Source organism: Lampetra fluviatilis, chromosome 8 (assembly GCF_964198595.1).
Source record: "Lampetra fluviatilis chromosome 8, kcLamFluv1.1, whole genome shotgun sequence".
NCBI lineage: Eukaryota > Metazoa > Chordata > Hyperoartia > Petromyzontiformes > Petromyzontidae > Lampetra > Lampetra fluviatilis.
Genome location: NC_136282.1, coordinates 13,266,268 through 13,288,506, shown reverse-complemented (window position 1 = coordinate 13,288,506; position 22,239 = coordinate 13,266,268). Strand labels below are relative to the sequence as shown.

Sequence of the window (22,239 nt, the reverse complement as noted above, 5' to 3'; positions counted from 1 at the left end):
AACAAAGTCAACACTGCTAATTATGGAGTTTGTGAATCTACAACAAACGGACCTTTCGGTTCCACTAAATGACGGCTGCAGGTGGATGGGCAAGCCGGACAGTAAAAAAAAATATTTTGCAAAAAAAACACAGGAAAATGAAATGCAGTCCAAACAACAACAACACCGTGACTAACGAAACAGCACGGCGTATCGAATCTCGACAGCGACAGCGGCAAATCACCTGCTTTGTGCGCAATGTACGAGTGGACAATGGCCAGGGTTCCCGGCCAGGGCAGCGCGTCCTCCTTCCTCAGCACCTGCTCCTGACACTTGGGGCAGATCCACATGCCCTTGGGGATGGCCTTGAGTGGTGGCTCTAGGCACTCGAGGTGGTAGACGCGCGAGCACGTGTCGCACATGAGCAGCTGACCGCTCCGCTTGCACACGGAGCAGAAGTCCTCGTGGATGTCCCCCTATGGCGGCACAGATGGGGTGGGGTGGAGAAGGGGGGGGGCTTTTCAGCGACGGGGTGAATCGGGCATTGTACCACGTGCCAAAGTGTGCAAGTACGTACGGGTGCCGCGGTGGCGAGATGTTAACTGCCTCGCCCGGTATACAGGAGGTCGTGGGTTCCATCCTGACCCTGACGCCTGTATAGTTGGAGTGTGCATGCTTCTCCCCGTGGTCACGTGGATTTTTCTCCGGGTCCTCCGGGTTTCCCTCCATATTTAGAAACATGCATTTAGAGTGTTTTGCAACTATAAATTTCCACACTGATAAGCCACTTTGGTGAGCTTTCATTTGAGCTTCATAGCTCAGTGGGCCTTACCTGGTTCAATAAAAACAGTTCAAAGTTAAGTAGTTTGTATGTATGTTGAACTTCTCTGGCATCGTACGTGGCCAACAGTGCTAATCGGAGGTGCAGGGGTGGGACAACAAACTAAACACAACAAGCAGTTCTAAAGAAATGAGTACTCAACTGTAGCCCTTCCTTCTGTGGGTATTCCGGAGAGTGATAAAAAGATGTGCTTGAGAATTACTTTATTATAATTTATGTGAATTACGCATATGGAATGCTTTTGTAACATTTACGGCTAATAATGGAGCAAACAGAACTGTAGAATCGAAACAGAATGAGAAAAACAAATGATTCCAAGAGCAATAATTCATCTGCACATTTTGTGGACAAATTCAAGTAAAAATCTGTTGTTTATCATGACCTACATGAGAACTTGAATTAAAATTAGGCCACTTTTTCACCTTATTCAAATTCAAAATTTGACACAACGGTAATAAAAGGATGGATAATAACAAGTATTAAAGGCGAAGATGTTTCGTGTTATGAAGACACGCCTGCAGATATTATTCATAATTTACGAGTCTTAACCCAGCAAAATTAACCGTACATTCACAACGGCAGCCACGCTTACAAACTGTACTCGTGAAACGAAAGACAGGGAGAAACGTATTCGCATGGTGACCCCAGGGACTCCGGGCCCTCCATTAAAACACATCCGAGGGGGGGTGGGGGGGGGGCGGTGCAGCGCAGCGGGGAACGTCACGATCTAGAGGCCAGAGAAAGAGGAAAAAGTGGCGGTGCCTTCCCTCGGCCAGGCCAACCCCCCCCCTCTTGTCTCGTTTCCCTGCGGCGCCGTGCAACCAACGAGCGAAACTCACGTCGGAGACCGTGGCTGGGCTAGCGGCCGGCCCGTCTGACGGGCTGCACGGAGGGGGGGCACCACCCCCCTCCGCCTTGTCCTGCTCCAACGGCGCGGCCGGTTGACTCAGCGACGGCAGGGCCTGCACGGGTGGCCCCACCAACCCGGCCAATACGCTAGCGTACTTTGGAGGCCGACCTTTCCACGTGGCAGGGGTGGTTGACCAGGGTTGGTGGGGGAGGCAGGGCGGGCGGGGCAGGGATGGGGGGGCAACAGCATAATATTTGTGGGGGGGTTTGTTTGCTTGCATTTTGAACACACCAACAAACATACCTTCCACAAGAATTCCTCATCTGGGCAAGCGTGTAAATGAGAGCGAGAAAAGCTTGAGGTTAGAATGTGCTTGAGTGGATGAAGCAGGAAAAAGCCAGTTAGCAGGAACAAATGTTAGTGCATTAGTCAGATTCACGTCAAGAAAGGCTGTTAATGTGAGTGCTACCTCTCAGCGCGATGCTGCTAAATACTCTCCGCAGAGGGTTTAGATATCAGAATGCTTGCTCAGAATTTGCAATGGATTTCCAACATTGCTGTTAAGGTTATTAAGACAAATTCCTCTAAATGTAAGAGGCACTTGGGTTTGAATAAGAGTGAATATAATTTTAAATAGCCTTTCTTGGGTAATCTAATTAAAGCATTTCTTTGAAGTTTAAAGAAAAGATACTGCAGAGGAAAGATAATATAGTAAAATCTAATTATTCAAAATGCAATAGATTTGCGAAAAAACTAGAACAGAATCAGTCAACACTTAAAGATTTTGAACAAATGCCAAAGATCGCACAACACTTATGACAATGTATTAACATCGCCTTTGGAACTAAATTTAATGTTAACATTTTAAAATCTCCTTTTGTTCGCATGTAATCAAATATAAATGAATATATATGAAAGCCACTTATTACCGTGAATGCAACATCCACTTTGTGGCTCTTCTTTTAAAATGTTACTAAATCCTCACTTTTTTTAATGCATAACGAATCTATTTAAGGGTTTGGCTGCACATCGCAATCCTTGATAATATTGGACGCAATATAAAATCTAGAATGCAACTGTCACTGGACTTAAAATGACTAAAATACAAAAAGAGAAATTACAAAAAAGTGGAAGAAGAGTGTTAAACACAACACGAGCAGCGATACCACTTAGTGTAGAAGTCGCCAAGTGCAGCAGTGTAGCATTCTGGGTAATAAAATAACTTAACTTGTGTAACTCTACACATCAATATAAAATGGGTTGTTATCGGTCTACTGGCCTTCCACACGAATTAACCAGCCGCATTTACAGAAGCAAAAACAAGTGAATAACATAAATTACGTGTTTAAGCAAAAATATACATTTATAAAAGTATACATTTACATCTTAACATTTGTCATATTTACATTCTCTGATTACAGTAAACATTTGAAAACTAAAACGCACATATTAAAGGCTGTGTCAAAGTGAAAGAAGCTTGGTAATAACAACAACACTTTTTAATCACAGTTTTAATAACGTTAATTAAGTAATGTAGGTTGGAATGTAAGACATTTATACAAATGTGATCAAGGAATACCTCTTTTTCTCGTGCCGGTTTGCACAGGATTATTCAGGTAGGTCACCGCACTGCGTTTTCTCTGTAATTAGGACCAAATGCAAAAGGCGCAGACATGAACCACCTCTCAAAATAAATACCTCTTTAATGCTATCAAAATAGCATGTGAACATTTTCATTAATTTAATATGCATCGATGCACATTAAACATTTAAGTAACAGTATGTATACATCTTAATTTATTAATAAAATCAATGTGACATAAATACATATACACGCTCAATCGCGCACTAAATATTCAAACGTGCAACTCTAAAAGGACGCACATAATTTGTGCACTCTTCAAACTGTGTATACCAATGGCAATGTACCGCACAGTAAAACATGTTGCTTCTTGCATATACACGTGTTCATAAGATAGGAATATAATAAGCTGAAAGGTTCCATGGTTCACAACATTATTTTTACAGACAAAACAAAACAGGACTCTCTGCTTTGAAGAAGCCTCCACATCACTGCAGTGAGTGCTGTTAGCAATCACATATTACAAGCCAGCACAGCACATAATGTGAGTGGTGGGGCAACGGCAACATCCAGAGTTGTGCAGTTTTGCTGAAGGGAGGGGGGGACAGGTGACTTTCAGGTAACAAGTGACACCGATCTCTGCACAGCGAGGACTTAAAACCACGGGAGGTATATGGGATCATAATTCAGCACCGCTAACCAGCACCGCATACTACGATGCTCGCTCGCAAACTCGTGCACGCACACACACAAATAACAAAAGGAAAATAAAAAGGAAACAAGACAATTCCACCCCCCTCCTCCCACCCCTCTCGGGAGCTGTTTCTCCCCCTGTGAAAGCGGCCGTCGTACCTCTGGCTCGTACATCGCCCCGCTGTAAACGGGGTTCGCCGTCGTGCGCCGTTTCCTCTCCTGGCGTCTGCTCTGGATCTCTGCACAAAACACACACCGCGCGTTACATTTTTACCACTTATGTGAGGAAAAACCAAAAAAAAACATAAAAACCGGAACGAAAAAAATTGCCGCTGTAAAAAAAAACGCGCCGATGGCTAAAGTGTAAATTCAAATTAATTCCTGCAACTCGCCGTTCCCTGGTGTCTCGTATAAGCACCTAATTTAAACTGTGAGTGAAAAAAAAATCCATAACCAGGCTTTTATCGTTACCTGCTACATGTGCAGTGAATAACATGACAGAATATTCTTTTTTTTTCTCCATCCATACCCGTGACAGTTGCTCCATGTTTACACAAATGTAATGTCGTGGAGGTGAGATGTGGCTTTGGAGTGAAGGGGGCTGGGGACCTATTTACATTGGCTGCTCCCTTCTGGTGCAAGTTTTAATTACATCTGTTCCCGTGTTTCGCAGATAAATAATTTGCCAACGACACGCAGTCCGCGACACCCCACTCTCCGTTTTTAAAGACCCGAGGTTTATCCCCATTTTATTATTGCACGGCATTACAGAGAAGCCCGCTTTTGCGCTGGTGTCCATCAATTCCTCCACTCCACAAGTGCGCACGATACAACACACACACATACTGTACAGGAATTAATGCGTGGTCCGATTCACATGCCTTCCAACTACCAGCACCAGCACAATATTCTCCCTACACTGCATTGCCAAAATATATTTTCTTTCCATTTCCTTTTGAATTCAATTTGAAGCCAAGAGTCATATATTACTGAGGCGAGATATACACAAATATATAAATATGTGCAACTGTCCAAAGACGCTATATTACACATGTTTTATAAAATGCTTCTCAATCCACTGCTAGATGAAGCCCCCCGCCCCCCCCCCGCCCCCCCCCCCCGCATATTGAGCAGGTCATACTTCACCACACTGGTCAATGCGGGTTGGTGAAGGAATGAGAGATGTGGAAGCAAGTAAGTATAGTATCATCATGGATTTTCCTGCACTTTATTACACACCTATAATTAAATTATTTATGTTGAACATTTACTACTATAATGAGCCAAGTATGTCTGTGGGTCCCACGCATGACGTCACTTCACATCGGCCAGCCCCCCTCATTAATACTCATGAACAGGTGACGTCCTCCACATGTAGCACCCCCCCCCCTCATTAATAATCATGAGCAGGTTGTAAGAGCCATAAGACAGAAAGTTAATGTATTATTTTTGTGTATACATTAGATGTACATCTGTTATACATTTGTTGACAGACTGGGCATACTCGACTTGAAATATTCCAATAGTATAAACGGGAAGGCAGGAGAAGAGTCAGGCGGGAGAGAGTGGACACAGTCTCCGACCATGTGACAACGTGATACAGTACGTATACAGGCGAAGAAATAACTTTTGAAATCGCTCGTTTTTGTTCAACAAAAAAATAGAAAAACAGTTTTGATTTAAGACACCTCAAACACGAGTCAGACTTATTGCTCCCACAGGTTAAGACGTAGCTTATTTTTTGGTACATGAAAGCTGCGCCTACACAGGTGACGTCACTCCACATCGAACAGCCCCACACATTAATAACCATGAAGAGGTGATGTTTTCCAAATGGACACCCCCCCCCACCATTAATATTAATCAGCGGGTGACGTCACTCCACATGGGGGAGCGAGGCGCCTCCTCCCCCCTCCTTAGCGTCAACTTACAACCCTCACTACAAAGGCAGAACCCTCACGTCACGCGATCTCCGTAACGCTATTGAGACATAGAAGTAAAAAGGACGATGTGATGAACAAGGGATTATAACCTTTAAATGAAATGTCTGTGTCACCGCGGCCTCACAAATTGCACACGAATTGATGCAATGAATATCACGTAGCGGTCTGCTTTTCGCTTGCTAGTTTCAGATTTAATGAAATACACCCGTCCTTGCACGGGTAAAAGGCTAGTTAGCTATAATGATCACACAAAGGTCTGAAAGATACGAGGTCTTTAAAAACCACTCTACAGCAGACAGTGTATTTTGGCAATATCATGTCATGTCTGTGGTAGGAATCAAACGATTGTCCCAAAGCAGACTGGCTCAGTGGTGATAGCACTGATCACGAGGCCATCCAACAACCCCTTGGCTAAATTGACTTAAAACTTTCATGACTGCAGGAATTCATATTCTTGGTTCTTTCGGTAAAGTTGCGTAAATAGAAAACAAAAAATCTGAATGAAAAATAAATAAAATAATTTGTTTTAATAATAAAAATAATCAATTGAAAATAATAAAAGCTAAAAACCCACAATTAAAATAGTAAAATAAAAAATTTGAAAATAATAAAATAAAAACCCACGACGTTTCGATCGCAACACAAGCGGTCATCATCAGGCTGACTCGAGTCTCAGGCAGACCGCCCCCATGAGGGCCACAGTTGGGAGCTCGGTAGTAAATGCCATGGCAGATGTATGAAGTTCAATCGATATTCACTCTGTAGCTCTGATAGGCTGATGCTCTAAAAGGAGAGGAGCTCATTCTCAGAGCCAGCAAACTATGGCAACACATCTACTCACAGCCGACAAGCACACAATAAACATCACCTGAAAATTTGAGCAATACTAGATGGTAGCAACAAAACGCAGCTTGATCCATTTTGTGTGTATTCCAAACGCTGGATGGAGCTATTTGGTAAAAAATAAATAAATAGCAAGATAGCAGAAGAAACTTCTGTGTTCAGAGAGATGTTGGATACTTTTCCTGAAATGGACTCGTGTATGCTTTTAATTCCTTAAAAAAAACCTTTACAATTTACTTCGTCGAAAATCTAAACATATAAAATGGACGACATGAGCACTATTTTTCCCACGTGAAAATTACTAACAACATTGAAGGAAATAGCTAATACCTTATTGACATGTGGCAATTGCCGTTTCACTCAACAGAATGACCCTAATAACCTCCCGGCGGCATACCACGGGTTTTTTTGTTGAATATCGGCAAACATAATTTCACAGCAGTTTTTATAGGCCACTCACGACCTTCAACAGGGTTAAGGAACAACCCCAGACACGTGGGGAACCAGCAAGAACTATCGGCGAGAAATTACATACCTTCCATGTGCTCATGAGTCACAAGGCCCAAGGATCCAAGGAATGCAACCTTCTGTAAAGGCAAATGGATACGTCCGCGTGGGGTCCAAACAAGCGGGAATAATGAGCACTTATAACCACTTATAGCTGGTAGCAGCATATGCGAGTAGAGCTGGTATGAAAGCCTGCTTTCGTTAATTGTGCAGTTGTTTGTATTAAAACCGGATCTGTGATGTTTTAATAACAAGGCGACACAAATTATGCATTTATGCACATTTGGTTGGTAGATTATTTATAAGATTAAAAAAAACAGGCACTGAGAAGGCTGCTTTTGGACCTATTTCACAATGATTAGTCATTTTGTAGAACACAATGTAACGAAGGTTTCACAGAATAATAGGTGAATTAATTCCCAATTCATAATAAAAGAAGTACAGTGTTGGCTCAGGCTATTTTAATATTTCATTTTTAAATGAAAAGTACAGTTTGAATTAAACATGCACGCACATAAAAAATAAAATGCCAGCCCTCGCTCATATCCTGATGTCTATTTATAAGTGTTAAGGCTTCATATGCACACAAAAATATTTACACATGCAAATTAATATTTTAAAAATTCCGTAATCGTAAATGACGTTTACATATTTCTATGAATGATTAACCAACTGGGGCATGACATATAATCTTCTCTAAGGATCACTGAATTGTCATGATTTGGGATGACATTTTTTTGGCACTGTGGGCCAATCATACTTCACACTGGCTGCAGGGAGGGGCTTCCACAGCCCAATCACATACAACCTTCATAAATCGGAAATAATCGATTCAATACATGCAGAAATCAATGCATGAAGTATAAGAATACATTTTAATCCCATTAATCATGATATCCGTTAATCTGGGGCATACACGCTGACCAAACATTAATTCCTCCGAGTCCAAACACAAGTTTCGCATCTACTTTGATGTGTGAGCCCCGTGTGCTTTTATACGACTCAAGCTCACTCACCTGTGGGTTTGCCTCCACCTGGGGCCTGGGCGAAAGTATCCGTGTTGACAGGTTTGCTCGGTACACAGTTTGTGAAGTCTGCACGACAGGACCACGCGATAAACGGTTAATATGCCAGTTGTGAGAAATAATTATACCATGAACAAAATGAAAACAATAAAAAAACTCTCTCTCGATGCGCAGAAATTATCTCCGGTATCAAAACAACAGTTAAATAAATAAAAAACTTTTCGCAAGCTCTAAATGCCAACTGCATCGTGGATCAACGTAACATTCATGCTGTCATTAAACTTTAGCTCTAAAAAGGTAAGGGTTTATTAAAATGTTACGACAACATTCAACAACAGAAAACACAACCCCGCCCATTTGCTAGGCACTGACAAGGCCCGCCTGCTAAAAAAAACACCTGACGTCTCTCCCAATGGCCTAATTCTACGCCAATTCCACCAAAAAGGGCCACGGTGCAAACGGCGTCCGCGTCCACACAGGAATCGATTTGCGTCCGGTTAATCGTCGCACCTCCTCTTCCCGCGTACGACCCTTGCACGCTCGCCACCATTTGTTCCTCCGAGCCCACCTGTCTGGCGGTGCCATCCTTGCTGGGCTGCGTGCCCGAAGCCACCACGGTTACGCCGCCCACGGGAGACGAGGACGACGCTGCCGACGCCGCCGCGGCGGCCGACGCCGAGGACACGGCCGCAGAGGACGACGGGGGCAGAGCCGCCGACGACGGGGGGGCGGCGGTGACGGAGGCGGAGGGTGCGGCAGCGAGCGCGGTGGAGGCGGCGAGCGACGCGTGCTGCGTGGGAGGTGGCGAGCGCGGCTTGTACTGCTGCCCGTTGACGATGCGCACGTGCTGCACCCCGCCCGCACCCCGCACCGCCAGCAACGCGTGCGCCTTGTGCAGCGGAACCAGCGATGCCTGGGGGCCGCCGCCGCCGCCCTGCACCGGCGACACGGCCGCCGAGTTCGGCTTCGGGCGCACCTGTGTGCAGGAAGGAACAGTCGTTCAGGAGCGCTGTTCTCATTGTTGTTGTTTTTTATTATTCGTGGGGGAGAAAAAAAAACCCCAACTCCGTGAGCAGAGCGACGAGTCTTATGCAGTAGTCGTGAGCACGAGCGAAGTTTTCCCGCGTAAATAAATTGCACTGTTATTACTGCATAACCTAGTATGTGTTCTAAATTAGGCTGCAGTGGAGAATGTGGCCACGTGGTGTCTACCTGTGTTAAGGTGGCTGGATTACGTCCAGTCAGTCTGTGGACCGAGGACAGCTGGGGCACCTTGATAGGAGAGGACGCCACAGATAGAGCCTGCTGTAAAAGACACACAACAGTGAAAAGATCAAGGCATACCACCAACGCCAATATGGATTTCATTCTAGACCATGAATTAATATCAGTCAGTTAATTTTAACTACTTCAAAGATATGACATAAAACATAATTTTCATTGTCTACTTGAAGATCCATTGCTTCAAACTAATTTTATAACGAGACCTCAAGATTGTTTAAGGCTACCCAGAATCAATTTACAACTTCTATAATTGTGGGACAACTTTCACAGAATAAGTTGAGTCTTACCATGAAAATCACATTAAAATATTGTAAATCATCGAAACATTTTTTAAAAATTAAACTTCATTATTTAGGTTGAAGTTTTAGTAACTGAAAGTTCTTTACGATAAATGGGGAAAAAAGAAAACTGTTAGAGAAGGTGTGGGAGTTCCTACTTCTTGCTTGCACTACGCCAAAAATAATTCAGCGTTTAGCCGACGCGAAACCAATTACAGCTTCAGAGTTTCTGGATATGGCTTTGGGGCCTTTGCAGCTCTGCCTTACACTCTAAGCAGTAGCCTATGTCCAGAGAGCCTCTTAAAATTCATGTGCCACACAAATGTTATTTCTCGTTGTGACAGAAACCGTGAGATTGGCACAAAACTAGCAGGGAAAAATTACTTTGGTTTGCCGTTGTTCCCTCCTGCATTTCCCGATTGCCCACTGGTTTATACTGCCTAGAGTTACGATGATGATTTGAAATGTGCTCACTCCATTCTTACACACGTCCAGAGTAACGAGTCAAAGTGGGAGCCCATGCTCCCTCGAGCTTTGAGTGGTGTACACCACCAATGGTGGGCCCTGTATCAGTTGTGGCAAAGCCACATTCCTGTGGCAGAGATGACCAGGCCTTCCAAAGTGCAAACACTTCAGAGTAAGCAGCGCTAACTAGGTTGCACTCATTTTTTACTGACTCCCAAAGGGATTATTGCCCGTAAACTCTGACTGGAATTTGAACTCGCGAGTTTGCAACCATGAAATCCGTACATTACACAGGAAGATAAGCCATTAAAATTCAACTAGCCTTCCACCCCACAAAAAAAGTCACTGTAGCCAAAAATACTGTTTTAGTAACGAGGTAAGCAGGAGACTAGATAATCATTGGCTATAAACCTTAGCTTACCTTAATATTTAAGCGTATCTTAGTGTGTCCTTACAAATGCATAATCCTCAGAATTTCAAGTTGATTTATCCAGGACTGCTAGAAGGTTTAACTGGTAAACAAAGACCCCCCCCCATATGGCCTTGAACAGATTGTTAGAGCAAGTGCTGTTCGGGACAGCACACAAGAGCACAAACACCACTCCAGGCCGTCTTTGTCTCCCCAGTGGAGATATTTACACACCACACCAGGTACTCAGTTGAGGCCGAGTCAACCTAGGGGAGGCTCAGGACCAGTTCAGTTAATTATTATCACTGGTGTTGGCCGTTAGCGGGAATCGAACTCAGGTCGCTTTGTTCGTAGCCCAAAGTGCTAACCGCTATACCGGTAAACGCACACACGCATAAACTCAACAGCATGTGTAATAGTGAGCAAATTTATATGCTCATTTTCACTCCCACCCACCCTCGTTTTTATTTGCTAAGACATTCATTACCGCTGTTTGTAAGGTATGACCTTTTGTGTGCCAGTTTTGTTCTCCGAAATACCACTGCCTATTTTATCCCAATACAGTTTTATGTAAAAATAATAAAATAACCCGTACTGTAAAAAAAGATTCCCCAAGCAGCAAAACATGAGGCACATTTTAAACATACTCCAAGCATCTTGTTATACAGTGAAGCCGCAAAACAGGGATGTGCCCTTCCACAGGCGTGTCACCAGGTGCGTCCCCATGTATTTGAAATATATATTTATTATCTTTCACCTCATTTTATGCATATTGTGCGATCAGTGTCATGTTACGAGGCGAAGATTCCATTCAGATCTGTCGCAGAGCAGTGCAACCCATCTTGTTATACAATGGCTCACGAAAGTGGATATCAAAGAGCCCATTATTTGATGCGACCACTGGTCCCACACAGTAGGGGAGAGAAGACTTTCCCACCCACCCGAATACAGGGTGTAAAGTTCATCACTGTCTATCAAACATTTTCATGGAAAGGATTTAAATTTCGATTTAAAGCTTTCGTGACTGCAGGGATTCATCTTCTTGGTTCTTTCGGTAAAGTCACGTAGAATGGAAATAATAAAATAATAAAAATAAAACATAATAAAATAATTCTCACGACGTTTCGGCCACAACGCAAGCAGCCATCCTCAGACTCTGTCTTCTCGACAGACCTGTTCTCCACCTGAAGACGGCTGCTTGCGTTGTGGCCGAAACGTCGTGAGAATTATTTTATTATGTTTTATTTTTATTATTTCCATTCTATGTGACTTTACCGAAAGAACCAAGAAGAGGAAAGGATTTAGTCAAATTAAGTGCGGAGACAAATGTAATGTATGCAATACCCCGGCGTCTACAAACTAAGCTGTGTCTGCGGCAGTAGTTACATTGGGGAAATTAAGCGACATGTCTCGGACCGTGTTCGTGAACATAAGGCAGATCTGAAACACGGTAGGACCAATACCTCAGCCGTGGCTGATCATTGTTTTAACGCTGTGGGCACACAAGAAATTTATTTTTCCAAGACGAAAGTACTCTGCAAACCCACTGGATATCAGCAAAAATTCGTTCATGAATCCATCCAGAAAAATAAACACGGACACAATTTCAACCGAGATGATGGGTACAAACTGAGCAATCATTGGAAGGACGTTATTAACCAGGTTAAGTCATCACTGGCTGTGATGTTGAGTAGTTATTTTCGACTCTCTGGTGTTAAATTAACAGGTCAAATATCTTTACATTAACAGGTTAAATGTTTCACTAACACAGCCACCGTTGCTCGTTTTCCTTGATGTGGCGGTAGCTCTACGATCTTACATTGACATGCAAATTTCATCACTAGCCCCGCCCACTTCGCTTATGACCCTTGGGCTACACCCATCTCAAACCTTGATAACATCCTGCCTCAGCAGCTCTCTCGCTATTTTTTCACCCGATGACGATTGCTTGCGTTGCGATCGAAACGTCGTGATATTTCTATTCTTTTTTTCTATCTACGTGGCTTTACCGAAAGACCCAAAGAAAATGAATATAAATGTAATGTAGTTTTTTTTGTGTGTTCGGTCATTAAAGTTTTGTTCGACTGTATTTAGGCGGAGGTCACAATAGCTCTTAAGATGATCCAATATACACAAAACCTGAGCATAAAGTTATGTTTCTATTTGGCACTTGCCCTATAAGCCCAAAACTTGACGATCAAATCCAGCGCTTACAAAATAAACGTTGCCGACCAAGGCAAAGATGTCACAGAGCATGTGCTCGCCACCGCTCCCGATGACGTCACAATGCGCGACATCACGCGTCGGTGTGAAATCATCATCCCGTGCTGCTCTCAAATGGTAGCCCCCCTTTTACTATTACCAATATCACCATCACCAATTAATGTTTCACGTTGGAAAATGTTACAGAATCCACAGATTTGTAGGATTTTTATCTTCCTTTTTTGTTTACATAGCCACGTCCATCTCCGGGCCAAGCACGACTGGACATCTGAGAAAAAGAGCTTCACAAGCTCATCGGAATTCCTCCAGTACGAATAAACATGCCGATTCCCAAGTCGGTGTCACTCGCCTGCGGTTGCGAGGCCTTGGGAGGGATCCTCGCCACATTCTCCTGCAGCAGTTTGCTCGCCGTCGTCTGCAGGTTGATGGGGTTGGCCGTCGGCAGGTCGGAGGACGTCAGCGCCAGCTTCTGCCCGTTACTCAACGACGTCACCATGGCGACGGCGGCTTTTTGCGTCACCACGGCGAGCGGCGCGGCCTGAATGGTCGACTTGACCAGCGATATCGGTTTGGCGGCAAGCACGGGCGGCGTCGAAGCACTTTTCTGCAAGGACAGGTAGTGCGGTTTCTTAGCTGAAAGAAGATCACTCGAAAATAATTTCAAATACGTAATCATGCTTAGTGCCAACTCTTCATTTCTTGGGGTAAAGACGCGGCCCACGTAAAAACAGAAACAAATGAAATACAAAACGTATTAGAGTGGAAAAGCCATATATTTACCTATATGGAACAGAGGTGGCAATGTAGAGGCGTTTGCAGTCACGTGAAAACCGAGTCACTGACCCTCGGCAAGTGAGGAGCAGCTTGTAATTAAATGAGCTTGCTGAAAGACTTATCTTTCAAGCACAGTTAATCCACAGAGTCGAGAATTAACCGTACAACCTACCGTGGCGCATGATAAGAAGCAACATTTCTATGAGAAACATAATTTAGATTAAAAAGTGTCGTGCAAAATTAAATGCTAGTCCGCCCCAATAAGCTTCAATACATTAATTATTTACTCAGAGAATTACTTATTGCCCAACAGTTCTCTCCAGTAAATTGTGTGTGTCTACGTGTGTGTGACTGGAACTATGATAAGATCAACGAAGCTGACAAGTTACTATTTCCTCTACATGCACACACGGCCAGGGTTTAGCACTTGGCTTTGAGCGGCTGCATAGGAACACCCACGCCTGCCTAGTATCACGCCCCCCCCCCAACACCGTTGCAGCGCCCCCACCAGAAGCAGCCGAGTGCTCGGCTGTGCACTCTGCAGTCCGGCACACCAACGTACAAGTGAGCGAGAGGACAGCCAACTGGACCCCGCTACGCCCTGAATGCAGTGTCTTGAGCAGCAGGAACAGTGCGTCTCTCGGCAGAGCCCTCGATTAAGGATGCGTGCACAAAGGCACAATGTGCTATGAGCTAAATGTCAGCAAGACCTGCTGCCAATCAGTAAAAGGCAGCAATGGCCGTTTCGCATGAGGCGAGGAAAAATAATTATCAAAAGGGCTCTGCATAGACGTTTACGGCCACCAGAGAGCAGCCTTCTGAATGCTTGCACTCCTTTCCGTTATTCTTTCCCTCAGGAACAACGCAAATGAAACTTCTTTCAGGATGCTTAACTGCCAGCTTGGCATGAAAAGAACCGAGCTTCCAAAAGAAACGCACAAGCCGTAAATATCAAATATCTCTAGAGTGCGTTATAATGAAATGATTACAGTACCGCAATGCCATTCAGAGAATTAAAAGTGTGCCTGATACATTTGTACGTACACTAGCTTATGGGTCCGCCACGGGTACACAAAGACTTAAAATAAAGCCTCGCATTTTTTTGCTACGTTCTTTTAATGACATTCACTCTGCATGCAAATAACCATTGCCCCCTCTCCCCCTCTCTAGGCTATTCAAACCGGCCTTTGTCACACATCTTATCCTATGTAACTTCACAGCTTTTCTCGTCTACCAAAAAAACACACTGGCACGATTCAGCAAAACATACAAAAATCGGGCTCTGTTGAGGAGCGTCGGGGGTTGCTCTGAAGCAGTGTGCACATGTCCCGAGATCAAGGTGGGTTCGAGCACCGCCCATGATGGCGCATCATTCAGCGGAACCGTGAAACGCAACAATTTCCTTCTGCTTGACATTGGGCTCCGTGTAAACAAGGCGTGTGCAGCAGCATTTCAGATGAATGTGCTGACATTGCCATTCGCAAGGCGTGCACTGTTTATATCTGTTGCTAATTTTACTGCATACCGAGTTAACTCAAATGTCCTTGGCTTCAAATTTGTATTTTATTTTATAATTTTCGAAATCGTGTCAATAGCCATATGGTATAAAATTTATAATTGGTTTCTTATTTAAGCCTTCTCGACTTGGCTCTCCACTTGAGGCACGGTTCAATATGTGCCCTGAATTAAGCACCATACCTGCGCATAGCAACCACCGACATTGTTCCACCGAAATAGCCTTTCATGTGAAAATTATAAAAGTAAAATATATAGGACGCAGGATTTTCAAGGACTGCAGTGTACATACTAATGAAGCGCTGGCTACATCAACAAATGCAAGTCCGGTATAATATTTTTTTTATTTCTAAGTGTTTTATTCTCACAGCCAATTTGAGAGAGCAACAGCTTGCCTGAAGAACGGGAACATGTTTAAAAAAAAAAAATCTCCACAGAATCACTGCTCATCACGATCACAAGCTCACACCAACGTTCCGCACGCAGCTATCGATGTTAATGCCAACAAAACATTTCATGCTTTGTTTGCAAATTGGAAAGATGAAGCAGGCAAATGTGAAGAAAAAAAAACGCGCACAAAAACACTCACATAAGTTAAAATGCAATGATTCGTTTTAAGCCTTTAAATGTGTAATGCTGCAAATGGATATGAAGCATAGACTGTGAAGCTCACCTGGGTACTTGCAGACTGCTGCTTGATAAGCAAGTCTTTTCTCAGCTGCTCCACAACCTTTTTCTGCTCAAATACAAAAAAACACACACAAAAAGGGGAATGAAAAAAACAGTGGAGGCAAGGGTTAATGTCACACACACCTATAAGTCAGTGTAATATTTCAGCAGTAAATGTACAAATAATTGAGTAACAGAGGACACATATTGCCAGTCTGCACCTGCTGCTGAGGAGTGGATTGGCAGCCCGAAATCCAATTTGTCGATAACGAACTCGGCTCAGCAGGCTGCTACTAAGTGCAACTTCATAAAGAGAGGCGCAAACGAAGTGCACGCGAGATAAAAGGGGGCCAGTCCGGGATAATACAAATCAAGACGAGGCATCAAGGCGATGGCTGGGAGAGCGACACGACAATGCACGACTGATTAAAAAAAAAGGACCCTCCCCCATGTTAAACGTGACGCGAAACTCCCATGTATTCTCAAAGCATATGGTCTTCACAGCAAGAAGAACTTATGGGACTTGATTGGAGTTCAGAACGCATGACCTTTGGGCTAATTAAGCACTTTACGCCCCACGAGGAAATATTTTGGGTGGGTTTTTTTTAATTAAATGATAACGGTTTCTCATGATGTAGGTTGAAGTGGACAATGATGCAATGCGACATTAGTGAGAACCAACCCCCTTACTGTTAAAAGCTTTTGAAGTGACCAAAAACATTAACCGATTGCTTCGTTATCTGCATTCGAAACCAACTAAACTCGCCGATGGTTCTTTAAATGTATTGAGCGGCCACCATTAACCCAAAGACGTTATAAGCCGCCCTGACATTTACAGAAGGAACGAGAAAAAAAACAACCGACAGTCGAGCAGCTTCAGGCTTCAATAAACTGTCGCAATCACATCACAGCAGCAACATAATTTTCGGAGTTTACAATTTAAAGCGAAGGAGGGAGGTTATTATTAAAAGCACATCTTTCGTACCATTTGCAGTGCACAATATATTGCCAGAGTTTAAAAGTAAAAATAGAGTAAACACAAAATTTATTTGGAAGGTATCGGGATGAGATGTACAGTTGCCATGACAACTTAAGAATGGCTCAAAGTCCTGCATTATCTCTGTGCTGCAGTGTAGAAACTGGCATAAAACCTGACACTGGCGTGCTTACGAATCCTACATTTATCAGCGGGATGGCAGAGCATCACCGTGTTTCTGCTGGAAATTACCAATCTCCTACTCACGACGAAGAGATTCCTGCTCCAGGCTATAACCGACAGAGGGAAGGGAAGACACAGAGGAGAAGTTTTTTTTGTAGTGAGCACACTGAGAAACGCCGTTTGCGAACGTTACAAGGCCTCGGCAGATGGTCGATTGTTGCAGGGGATTTAGACGTGATTAGTTTCCTAATTTGTAAGGACAGGCCCTCCTCCCCTGCCCCCATTCTTCCATATCACAATTTCTATGTCATCATGTTCCTTTTTGGTCCTCAAAAAAAAAACATGCACATGTCATTTTCAAAATATGGCCAACTATATTTTTTTCACTTACACAGCCGTTTTTTTAAAATTGGAGCTAAAAAATAATCGGACAAACTTGCGCATAACACAAAGTATCATTTTCTCGTTTTTCAGCCGTGTTAGTTTCTGCGGAAACTACGCGATTGCAAAAGTTTCCTTTTGGAAGGCTAAGAGCGCGGTGCACTTTTTTCGAGAACACGCAGCACCATCCAATAACGCAACGTTTTCTTTTTTTAAATAGCATGCTCTTGGTTACGAGCTACTGCCCCAGATAAATCAATGGAATCAATAAAATACATAATTAACCACACGGAAGGACTTTCTACGTGTGGGATTTATTTTTATGCAAATTTCTTAGTATATTGCAGTTTAATGATTCAATCTTTGTTATATTTAAAGGTTCCCTCCATTTGTTATTTATAAGGAAAGGTCATCAGTCAGAGATCAGATCAATGAGCAGGATGCTGCTGGGCGGGCAGGGGTCACGTGAGCTGGCTCCCAGCTGCCTGGGCTAGTCCATTCATTTGAATGCGAGAATGGTGACTCAGCCCGAAAACATGGACTGAACCATTATGCAAACTCGATCCCCACCCACCCACCAGCCTTTCTCTTCTTCCCTACCACCCCCTTTTTGCCATGAGTCAACAGTACAATGGTTACAAAATTAAATGAAGAAAAGATGCAAGCCTTATAGGAAATTGGAGAAGTGTACGCCTAAACAAATTGCCAATTAAGTAATTGTTATTTCCAATTTGTTTGGCAAAAGCTCCATCGAAACCTTTAATATTTTCAGAGCTTGCCAGAACAACACAATCGAGGAATGCAAGGAATTCTGGGTATAAGACGAAACCATTTTAAAATAAAACGGAGCCCGCAGCAAAATCCCATCCTCTGCTTCGTATATAAATATATGCAAGACATTGTCAAATCATATTTTTCACGCGCAGCTTTAAACTTTTAAACGTATTAACAATTTTCATTTCAATATAATTTTAGTATGTGCACACTACTGACGGCAACAGCAAAATCGTACATTAAGCACTTAGAGATACTATGAGAATCCATTTATATTTTGTTATGCGCAGCGTTTTAAGAAAAAAAAATGTAATTTACTTTACCTTGTAAGTCTTTAATACATTTAATTATTTGCATTTCAATGTTAAACAGAACATTCCCCTTTTATTGCTTTGTTCTGATAATCAAACAAAAGACGAGAATGAAAAAAAAATCACTATTTGATTAAGTATAAAACGTGCGGTCTAAAGGTTTCATGTACACATCAAAGCAGCTTCGTCTCAGCCTGGACTTTTGCTGAGAGCTGATAAAAAAAAAATCTTCATTCAACACCAACCCACCCCTTTACTCCCCCCCCCCCACTTCTGCACCAGCCACCACTCTGTACAATCCCAGCAACCTCCCCCATCCCACCACCACCACCACCACCGCCTACACACACTTTGTCTCTTAGCAGGGGGAAGTGTATCCACCAATCAACCCGCACAAACAAGTTACCTTGGCAACGACTCCTGGAAGAGAGCGATACGAGCAGAGAACATTTTTAAAAAAATCCCTTTTCTCCGCGAGCTTATTACTGGAATCAGCAAGTCGAGCCCCTCCGAGCTGAATCCGTAATAAGCCCAAGCGCTGAAACAATTCGGAACGTGCGCACTAAATGTAATGTTTTTTTTTTTGCCACTTTCACACTCCAGTGGCGGTACCGTCTCATCACTTGCACATTTTTAATTGCGTTCAAGTCCAGCTTGGTAACGTTGAGGTCATTATGCAAAGTCTCTTTTCACCTTTGCTTAAATGACAACAACGCAGGTTGTGGGTAATGCCAACTATCATTAATTTTCTGGACTCTGTACGTATATTAAAAGAAGGGAAAATAATGTGTTTTTCTGTTGACGAAGGAAAATCCAACAACTGTCATCGGTATGCAAGTGTTGCCAATCACACCCCACGCGCGCCACGGGTTTTTGCACTTGGCACTTATAAAAATAGATTTTAATTTTTCATCCGACAGCTCCCAAAAGGCAAGAGTAAACCGTACTGTCCTACCTGTAGATCAAAGTTGTAAGACTGCTCTTCCAACCCATTTTTTCTTTCATATTTCATGTAGCGGAGCTTTCTAGTTTGCCGTCACTGACGGGAACCACTGCGTTTCCCTTGGGTTCTCATACACACAAACACACAGGTACCGAATATTCAGTGACACACACAACACACTTAATTGGCTACCATTTGCCATATTAACACGACGCAGAAGAACACACTTTTAGACCAGTCACGGTGTAAAGCGTTCTCCCAAACACACATTACATTCATACAGTGCAATGCATTAGCATGGAAGCGTTTGTCACCTAACGGACGCGAGGGTTTGATGTAGCACGTGACTTGGAAATTCATCAACGCCGCGACATGCCACGTTTCATTGCTGACGGTGTTGAAGTTCAGGCTGTGAACGCCTCCAAAAGCTGTTGTGCACAATTTGGGGTTCAAAGCTTAAGCAGGAAGGGAAAAAAATTACTTGGCTCACGCAGGGACTTGCTTTTTTTTCTTTATTGCAGTCGACAGGGATTAAACAGCGTGTGAATCAAATCTCACTCGGCCGATGACCACTCTTATCTTCCAAATTTTTTTTATGGCGCCATTAATTAATTACAAAGCATAGAGGGGAAAAACAAAACTGGATGTTCCAGTAGCAAATGCCAGACAAGTCACGCCCAAAAGGAATGACAACATTTTATTAATGTGGTACACTATGCCCAGTCACATCCAGGTGCTTGTTTATAATTCATCCGCTCGTATGCAAAAGGTTTTGATATACTGCATCCAGGGGTTTGTTAATTTTAATTGAGTCATCGATGATCTCGTGCAAAAAGCGGTCAAATAAATTAGATCATCGGTTAACCAACCTTCACCAATCCACACTGACCAGCGTGGTGAATTATATACAAACAATAGCCCATGACTTGACACAGCATGGTTGAAGACCAACAGTGGAATGGCAAAGGCCTGAAAGTTGTTGTGCATTTATGTTTTACGTAACCGGTTGTCAAATGACTAAGCAGAACGCTCCACATTGTTTGAGTATTCGCGTGCGAATCGGCTCGATGGCAACTAAAATTGTGCTGGATTTGATTATCAAGTCCATGAATTTTGAAATCGATAATAATCGATTGTGGAAACAATTCTATAAAAATATAAACAAATCTATTCACCCGAATAGGCTCTTGCATTACTTTTTAAAAATAGTTCTACCTTTGTTATTTTCAATTGAACTGTGCACAAAATATTCCAAGTGTAGTACATTTCTATGAACAGATTACTTTAACAGTGAAGAGCCCTACAATATCTTATCCTGAAAAATGTGATTAAAGCCATTTTCAACAAATGAATCGCTTTCTATAATGGCAAAGTTAAGTTTGTTACGGCTGGAGTAGTACCAGAGCTGAACGTTCTGTGCATTCTGCCCAGAGTTAAATATATTAATACAAATCCTCGAGTCATTCTTTACAATGCATAAGACACCATATTGTATACCACCACTAAGCCACCACTCCCTGCATCATCAAAGCCAAGATCCAAGTAAAAAAAAACAACAGGCAGCAGTGGCTGTGATTTTTCTGTATTGTTTTGAAAGCAATAATCTTTACATGCATAATCAAAATGTCCCATCACGAGCAAGCCCCAATGTCACGCACACCACGCTTCACAACATGCATTCGTATCATGAAATTTAAATTACCGTATTCCGAGTAAGAAAAATACAAGTTGATGAGCATTGCAGCCATTAGACCTTCATCACCGGGACAAAATTACATATTTTGCTATCTCAGAGTTATGTCCCTTCCTTCGCCTCTAAACAATGCCGATGTGCAAGCAAATTAAAAACATGCAGTATTATACACGGCAGGACAAAGGCTTGGCGAGTGCTTTTCAAGCGTAAAAGGTGCGAGTCTGATGCTTGCCTTGCGAAATGCCGGCAGTGTCCATGTGTTGTGTGCAGGGCTAAACGGATGCTAAACTGCTCCATTGAAATATAACGGCTATTTTGTGATTGCTTTGCACCGCAATGTGCTACAAATAATATAACTCAATTTGCATGTGTAACGTGCAAGTATCTTGTAAGGTACAATTGTGTACAGTTTGCCCGTTAAACTGAGGTCATGGCCAATGTGAATGGTTGAATCAAGGTCAGTGTATATTAAATCCATTTCTACATACACCTATACCATGTCACACTACCGATGATTTTGTGCTGCAAGATAAGAAAAGAAGAAGTCACACTTATAACAAATAAAACAAAATTTAAACGTTGAAACAGATCCTCGAGAAAAAAAAAGCCACTACCTAAATACCGGCTACGTTTTCTCCACAAACTCCGCATCGGCTTACGGCGCAGGAAAGTTACTGCGGGAGGAAGCAGCATACAAAACAGCATCCCGTGTGGATGGCTGAATGGACGACAGCAGGATGCCAGCCAAAAAAAACCAGCAGGACGCTTACATGAAAAGGGCGAGGGAGCTTTGCCCTACAACCATCTCTCCGTTTAAGGTCCGCACATTACCAAAATCGCAAACCCCGCCACCCACCGCCGCGCCCGATGGACAATTTCTGACGCTACTTAGTACGTGCCACGTGCCGGCGTGCCAAGAGTGGAAGCGATTACATTTAAAAAAAAAATCGGATATACTAAAATGATATTCGGAATTTTATTTAGTGCCCGTACTATTACAGTTGCCGCTATAAATATTTGAGTATCCACCCACCCCCCCGGCCCACCCGCACCCCCTCCTCAATAGAGCACAGCGTGAAACATTTATTTGTCAAATTA

The 22,239-nt window shown here is 43.1% G+C and overlaps 1 protein-coding gene across 5 annotated transcripts in view; it reads right to left on the bottom strand.

The window, feature by feature from the left end:
• The window catches only part of LOC144933908 (PHD finger protein 21A-like), a 47,512-nt gene that overhangs the window by 5,696 nt on the left and 19,577 nt on the right, over window positions 1–22,239 (bottom strand). For 2 of the 5 annotated variants that reach the window (XM_078859204.1, XM_078859208.1), the window contains 10 exons: window positions 15,885–15,947; window positions 13,272–13,526; window positions 9,476–9,568; window positions 8,832–9,239; window positions 8,255–8,332; window positions 7,267–7,318; window positions 4,105–4,184; window positions 3,250–3,310; window positions 1,660–1,838; window positions 224–455 (listed from right to left, as the gene is read on the bottom strand). In XM_078859204.1, the coding sequence (XP_078715330.1) occupies window positions 224–455; window positions 1,660–1,838; window positions 3,250–3,310; window positions 4,105–4,184; window positions 7,267–7,318; window positions 8,255–8,332; window positions 8,832–9,239; window positions 9,476–9,568; window positions 13,272–13,526; window positions 15,885–15,947 (1,501 nt within the window). Of the gene's footprint in view, window positions 1–223; window positions 456–1,659; window positions 1,839–1,973; window positions 1,994–3,249; window positions 3,311–4,104; window positions 4,185–7,266; window positions 7,319–8,254; window positions 8,333–8,831; window positions 9,240–9,475; window positions 9,569–13,271; window positions 13,527–15,884; window positions 15,948–22,239 lie in introns of all 5 variants that reach the window. The other 3 variants (XM_078859206.1, XM_078859207.1, XM_078859205.1) reach the window with 3 other exon arrangements.